The sequence below is a fragment of the Rhagoletis pomonella genome, unplaced genomic scaffold, assembly GCF_013731165.1.
Source record: "Rhagoletis pomonella isolate Grant_MI unplaced genomic scaffold, Rhpom_1.0 Rhpom_scaffold_00383, whole genome shotgun sequence".
NCBI lineage: Eukaryota > Metazoa > Arthropoda > Insecta > Diptera > Tephritidae > Rhagoletis > Rhagoletis pomonella.
Genome location: NW_023458937.1, coordinates 79,398 through 87,307, shown reverse-complemented (window position 1 = coordinate 87,307; position 7,910 = coordinate 79,398). Strand labels below are relative to the sequence as shown.

The following is a 7,910-nucleotide window of genomic DNA, read 5'->3' as shown; positions in this document are numbered from 1 at the left end:
TTTTCATTTCAAGAATACGTACATAGTAAATGCATAAACAAACTACAGAAAAACGTGAGTTCAATTGGCAATTGTGCCATCAAAAAGTTATGTTTGAACTCCCATATTTAGAGTGATGGTCAAACATGCTAGGCAAATGCCTTACAACGGCCGCCATGAGTACGGTATAACCTACTTTGTTCAGCTCACGGTTACGAGAATTGAATTGATGTTCACTCACCTCATGATAATAGATTATTGTTTATAGATATTAACCACGGAATGTTTGAACAAATCTTTTGATTATTTTATTAGCACTATCTGTGTTATGATTTTTTCTATCTACTCGTACTATATTGTAGCATTTAACCGTCGGCGTCTCACGTTAACGAGCATCCACACAGTTCCACGGCCTTAGATCAATTGCGCGATCAAAACTCTACTGAATATCGTTTAACGAATGTTAGTAGATATGAGTTGACAGCATTCGTTACCCGATAGCATATACATACATATGTATTACTACATACATACGTACATAAATTTGTACCTGCCTATACATATTTATGAACGAATATAAATAAATATAAGCGTATGCATATATATCGTACCTTTGCTGCAAAAATGTCATAATCCAAAACAAAAAATATTATTAAGTTGAGTATGCAAACATTTCCACCACTTCTTCTTCAACGTTGGGTAAAAATTTCATAGCTGTATCGATTTATATTAGCTAATTAGAAAAAAAGTAGCTTAATTTGAACCATGGGGGTGTCGGTAAACGGCAAACTTTAAAGCAGTTTATCCCGAGATTTTGATTGTTTGGATTATGACAATCTTGCTACAAATGCTACTCTCTTTAATATTATCCCAGCCAGCAGATATGTAGACGTTAATTTTGCCGACAGTGCGATCTAGTACAATTTTATGTATCCGGAAACGAATAGAAAACGATTACAATTTTCATTCATTTTCGTATCCGGAAAACGTTCGAAACATTCGAAAAAGATGATGTTAATTGAAAGCAATAATTGTATTTTATTTGTTAAAGCTGAACATTTGAAAGCATGCATACGTAGCAGGTAAGACAACTAATTTTTGAGAATTCCCCGATCTCGACAATGAAATTCCCCGATTTTGCCCGGAATTTCGTAAAATTCCCCATTCGCCTTATTTACAAAAAAAAACACAAAAATTTAATTTATTTTGACATTTTGCTGGTCTTTCTGCTTATTTTATTTTTAAATGTAATTCATCTATGTATTCATTAACCAAACACACACTTTTATAAAGTTAGTTGACAAATGTTTGTAGTTGACAGTGTTTGATAAAATTTTAGTGACACCAATTATTATTTATTTTTTGTTATTTGATTTGGGTTATTTTTTTATAAAAATACAGTTCATTCTTTAACAAATACCGTATAGATCCAAGTTTCATCCTTGGTGCAATATTTGAAAAAATTCAACAAATTTTCGTAAACATTTCGAGTATTTTTATTCGTTTTCCAGAAAAATTATAATAAAGTGCAAATTTCAAGCGTTTAAAACTTTTCGCTTTAGATATTTTTGCCAAAGTTTTTGCGATTTTCTTCCATATAAAAAAAAAATATGTTTATTCGTTATATGAAAGCAAATGCGACAAAGAAGATTCTAAAAGATCAACGGTAATTTTTGGTTATTCGAAACATTATTGTACCGAAATTGAACGAGCTGCAATTCCCCACAAAAAAAGGGTCCATTCCCCGATTCTCCCGCAAACTGAAATTCCCCGCAAATCGGGGAATTCCCCACGAGTTGGCTTCCCTGATACGTTTTCGGCAGTGGCTGAGCGTGTAGAGGAGTGTACCGCTATTTATTAGCTTCCAGAAGGTGCCGAGTTCAAATTCCGTCAGGCGTTTCCTTAATTTTTATTTTGTTTTTCTTGGACCATGAAAAAGTATCTGTGAAGTGCGGAATGAAAGCGTATTGAACGAACAATTCAATCAGAAAAATTTCAGAAGAACAGCCAAAAACGTCTCCGTTCCACAATTGTGCCATGATGCTAGATTGTGAAGATGAAAGTCAGGAGGATACATCCGACATTTGCAGCCCCGATGAAATTCTCATAAAGTAATTATTTCACCGCAATAAAAATAAATAAATATGACTGAAAGTCCTCTCAACTGGTGCGGTGTCAATCGAAAAGAATTGATAATTTTGCCAATTTTCAAGTTTTTCAAGTTTGTCACCTCGAGCGAGTAGTTATACAGAGGCGCAGGTTTGATTTACGACCCTTCGAAAAGTTTTTATTAAGTACAATGTTCCAATTTTTAAATTCAAGTACTAAAAAAAACATTCAGTCTTATCATGAGTTTAGTTTTCCCCGAACCGGTTCACTTTTCACTTTTGGTTTTCATGTATGTACATATTTACTATGGACGGAATACAAATTTTCGGGTGAATTTTTTTGGGCCAAAACTCAGGATAAGGCAGATTATTAAAAATTAGTAACCCTTCCATTTTTTTACTTACCTAAATCACCTAATTTACCCATCCAAATTATTTCTTAATAATACATGACATCCGCATTTGCATTCGCATCGGCGGATGTTAGCTTTTACACATCCGCATTCGCATTCGCATCCGCGGATTTCTAAAATTCCACATTCGCAACATCCCTACTCTATACGGTTAATATGAGAAAACTTAAATATTGGTGTAACATCTATGACTTACTTTATTCGTTTTTATTGCGATACTTATACAAAGGGATGAACAAAAAGACATGTTCCATGCTTTGCAGGATTAAACACCCGAATAAACCACTTTCCAGCTGCCCACTCGCCGACGATCACAAGCTGGCTGGGGCTCATTAGTTTTAAGACCAATGGCTGTAAGGGCCGAATAGGCTTTATCTCCAGGTAAATAATTAAGCTCATGTCCCACTTTCAGCAGGTAGCTGTTAATGTGTTCAGGTACCTCGGCTTCTACGTCCACTTGCATAGGGGCCAATTGGTGATGCACACGTCCAGCGTCAATTGATTCTTGAATAGTATTGTTCAACATAAAATATCGTAGTATAGTCTGTAGAAAAATATAAATATTGTATATCCAATACGTAGGATACATAAATACATGGCTTATGTTTAAATAATTGACTAACGGCACAGGCTGAACAGTAGTTGTCTTCCTTTAAACTCGTAAGAGCCTCGTAAACCTCATAAAGCTCGTAAATTTTCGAGCCTCGTAAAAGTACTGTAAAAATTTGTATGGAGCTCTATTTATGAGCCCCTCATAAAATTACGGGGCAAATTTGATGCGCAAACGATCTCGTAAACTTCAGTGTAGCCGAGTAGCCAAATTGTTATACTAAAATGTATGATACAAGTAATTTTTAGCAAACAAAAACCGACTTCTCATATAAAAATATATATATATATATATATATATATCTCATGATCCACTGATCGGATCTTAACCAGATTAGTATGTATATATATATATATATATATTCCGACGAACTGATAGCCTCCTCCTTTTTAGGAAGTCGGTTAAAAATAATGCAAATAAATCAAAAAATATTAAGCAAATAAAATGAATTAATTTCATCCACTAACTGTACTGACTTAGGTTTTTTGCAAATTTTCGACATTTTTAATTGTATTTTAACCAAGAGTGATAGAGACAAGATGGCGGGATGTTATGGAAAATACTACAAAACAAAAATTGCTTCACAAAATCCCGGCTGATCTGTCAAATAGTCACTTTAGGCAATTATTTACTGAAAGCCTCGTAAACTTATGAGTTTTACACAGTTTAAGATTTTACGAGTTTAAGGGAATCCCCTAAGTAAACAGAAGATGCATATCGACTCGCGTCACTGTTACTTTAACAGTGCTTTTATTTAGCTCACGCAATATACTTGAAACTTAATAGGGGTATTCTCCAAATCTTGCAAAGCCATTGCACGTAGCACGGATTGCACGGATTGCATAAATTGCAAACACACAACAAGAAAATTCATGGGAAACAACATTTCCTATCGCTGCAAAATATGCAACGTCGAAACCCATGTATATATTTTGCAAAATAGCATAGCAAGATAATAGCGACCCTGTGCTAGTTGTTTTGTTGTTGGAATTACTACATATTTCTCTCATTCCTCTCATCTCGCTCACTTAATTTTTTTTTGCTGTCTCTTGTTATTGTATTTGATACATAATTTCGCTGCTTGCTCCCCATGCATGCTACCACTTTGCAATGGGGTGTTCTCGTACTCTTCGAAATTTGGAATAGTATTTTTGCATTTCGTGCAATCCGTGCATCGTGCAAGACTTCGAGAATACCCCTAATAAGTTTTGCGCGAACCGGAATTAGCAAGCATTTGCAAGCTTCACTGCCAGCTGGCGTCCACGGTTGCATTTCGAGCATAATACGTTTTTTAAATTATTTCAGGTGGAAACCAAAACAGAACCTATACGTATATTTCTTGTAATTCTGACTTTCTTTAACAATTTCTTTGTGGAAGTCACTGTCGGATTTCCTATATCGGCAGTGGTGTCGCCTGCGTTCTGATTACGAATACAGCTTTTTCATCCGTGTACCTTTCAAATGTTTGGAATTGATTAAATTAATTTACTAAACAAATATTTACATACTTCTTACATTAGTAAATCGCAACAAGATTGTTCATTTTTAAATTCCTTGCAAGTTTTACTGGGTTTTTTGGTCGAACGAACACGATTTGGTAACAAGTGGTACCAACTTGTACAAGTTTTTTGCATAGAGAACACTCTTATTGCTACAATAGTTTTTCTTGTTTACAAATTATCCAGTAACTTGCCAGCAACTCTCCAGTAACCTAATTTCTGAGAGTTCAAAAAATCTCTGAGATTTCAAAAAAGTACGCGAACGCAAATCCAGTAATAATTTGCAAATTTCATGAACAGCTGATAAATTGCTTGTTTATTCGCAGCAAATTCCTAATAAAACTATATATTTTATATTTAAATAGGTTTATTTTTTTCAATTTCAACAATAAAACCCATAAACAGTTTCCTTATTAGTTTAAATTGCATCCAGCAACATGCGATCAGCTGTTTTTCGCACTGGCGAATTCTTACAAGTAAAAATGTATCCAGTAGAAAACCATTAAAAACTTGCAACTTCAGCTGTCAAAACATGAAAATTCGTAAAACTTTTACTGGATTTTACTGAAAATGAGTAAACAAACACAACTAATGAACGCTTGGCAGCGAATGCTTTGGCCACTAATAAAATTAATATTTCGTATTGATTAATGCATTATAAACGCTATTTCTTGCCTGCATACGTTTAAAGATGGAAAATATTCCACATAATTTTAATAATCACAATGGGCGAGATGTTAAATATTCTGCTCTGTTCCGGATTGTAAATTACGACTGGCAAAGATATTTTAATTTGTACCTTGGCGTCTTTTGTATACTGTTGATTCTGTACTAACGGACATTAAAACTTGAAATTTATATTACCTGTGCAACTGAAGTTGTGATCCGAGATCCTCCAGCACCGCCAACCATCAATCTTACGTTGCCACTGTGGTCAAGAACTATGCTGGGGCATGTGGAACTCATTGGACGTTTCCCCGGTTTGATATAATTGGATGGCGACGAAGGAATACCGTAAGCATTTATTACTCCGGGAGTAGAGAAATCGTCCATTTCATCATTGAGAATTATACCGGTTTGGCGTGATCGAACTTTGGAGCCAAAGCTTATAAAATGGGAGAAAATAACCTTTGTTTTAACAGATTAAAATTTAAATCCATAAAATTATTCATGGTATTAAATTTGCCATCATTTAGTTTAAGATAATAATGGTAAGAAATATTTTAAGATCTCAAATATTTAAGATCTTTTTTCAGAGATAGTAGTCGAGAGATCTAGGTTTAATTTAAGACAGGAAGTCTCTATTACCATAAATAAGACTTTTTCGAATAGATCGGTCCCTGGCCCACTTAACGGAAAAATGGATCCTATATCCTAATCTAGGCAAAAGGCTACCAACGTACCAAATGCATTTTTTTAACGTAGCTCGCCCCTGCTCCACCTATCGGAAAAATTAAAACTTTGTGCACTCCTTCTTCTAAACACATTTCCAAAAGAGCAGCACCCATTCGAATTGGTTATGAAACATAGGTGAGAATTGTTCACAGTTGAATCATGCTTCCAATTAATTTCACAATTATCCGAAATTTTCCAAGCTTCCGTCGAAAAAAATTTAAATTTTTCGCGTTCTTTCGGATTTTCCGAGTTTTCCACTTAGAATTTTCTATTTTTCCACTTGAATGCCATTCTGAAGGAATTGCACTCAAAATTCCATACGAAAAAATCATTCTGTCGTAAAAACCTTCTCCTGGCAATTACGAACAACCAACAAAAATTTTAACCAAATCGGCCCAACCGTTCTCAATTGATGAATTACTATACATTTTTCACACCATTTTTATATATATAGATTTAGATATGGGTGTGAATCGAAAGAAATTTATGAAAGCTTTAGTTTGAAAATATTTTTAATTAGGCTGACCTTTTCGAAAAAAAACATATCGACCTAAAAGTATATGTATATGTATGTGCATTATACGAGAAGGTATTTTGTGCGATAATCATTCGCCAGCGTGCTTTTGAATTTCAAAAATGAGAGGTCTAATTAAAGACCCTAACCTGTAAATGTGCGATAAAGTTTTATTTTTTTACTTAAGATCTTTTTTATCGGTAAAGGGTGATTTGAAATTTGATGAAATTTAAAACGTGCACTATGCGAGACCTCTCTTCACTAAAAAACGGCACACGGATTTGGATGAAATATGACACTTTGATCGCTTATAACTGTGACTAATATTTGGAATATTTTTTAGGGTTTTTAAGTTCAATTTTGGCCGTTTTAACGCCATGCGGGTTCACTAGTTAAATACAACATGCTGAACACTCAAAATAAAACAGTGATAAGTATTCTTGGTTATTACGAATGACTTTACATAAACATAGCCTCAAATATTCAGAAGTCGTTTCCGCACACGTATTTATAGTATATTCACTACCATTTTCCGAACTAATTTTGACTATTTCTGACAAATTTGGACTCGTACTGGGCTCTATCATGGCAAAGAATCCATCAAAACTCGTTTCTGGTGTCAGTCTGAATGACTCATGGAAACACCGAAAAAATTATCAAGAAAAACAAAAAATAGCACACACTACAAGGATGTGACGTACATAAATGCACGATATACTAGGCCCATTCCTTATATTTTTCTGACTAAAATCTGAAAGAGTCAAAATGCAAGAGCATAGGAAAAATGCGCTCACTAAAAGAGAACAGAAAAAAGTAAAGGAAGGCAAAAAAAAAACAAATTTTTAGTCCAAAGCTTGGCTACAACAAAACTAACGTCAAATAAAAATAGAAATGTATGTACAAAACACTATCTACTACTACTACTTATATCAATTATTTTTTTGCCTCCTTCCATTTTCAATTAATTTTTTTTTTAGTTTTTCGATTATTTTCACCAGGAAACAGTCTATTCTGGTAGATAAGGAACCGTACTACATGGTAACTGGGGGAATTTGACAAAATAAACGACATAGGCGAGACACTCTTTCTCTTTATTTTAAAGGAACGCAAAAAAAAAACAAATTTTTAGTCCAAAGATTGGCTATAACAAAACTAACGTCAAATAAAAATAGAAATGTATCTACAAAACACTATCTACTAGTACTACTTATATCAATTATTTTTTTGCCTCCTTCCATTTTCAATTAATTTTTTTTTTTTAGTTTTTCGATTATTTTCACCAGGAAACACTTCTATTCTGGTAGATAAGGAACCGAACTACATGGTAACTGGGGGAATTTGACAAAATAAACGACATAGGTGAGACACTCTTTCTCTTTATTTTAATTACTA

The 7,910-nt window shown here is 33.9% G+C and overlaps 1 protein-coding gene across 1 annotated transcript; it reads right to left on the bottom strand.

Moving 5' to 3' along the window:
• Window positions 1-2,674: 2,674 nt before the first annotated feature.
• LOC118750746 (scoloptoxin SSD20-like) lies at window positions 2,675-5,751 on the bottom strand. The gene is made up of 2 exons (XM_036485480.1): window positions 5,474-5,751; window positions 2,675-3,044 (listed from the first exon to the last, which is right to left on the bottom strand). Exons 1-2 carry the CDS (start codon window positions 5,660-5,662, stop codon window positions 2,766-2,768), a joined length of 468 nt encoding a protein of 155 aa, XP_036341373.1. The 5' UTR covers window positions 5,663-5,751; the 3' UTR covers window positions 2,675-2,765.
• Between the last annotated feature and the right edge of the window lie 2,159 nt (window positions 5,752-7,910).

Excerpts from the sequence above, each read along its gene's own strand:
- LOC118750746 (XM_036485480.1), bottom strand. The coding sequence starts at position 5,662 with ATGGACGATTTCTCTACTCCCGGAGTAATAAATGCTTACGGTATTCCT. Across the intron at positions 3,045-5,473 it reads TCACAACTTCAGTTGCACAG|ACTATACTACGATATTTTAT; the intron begins GTAATATAAATT and ends ATTTTTCTACAG.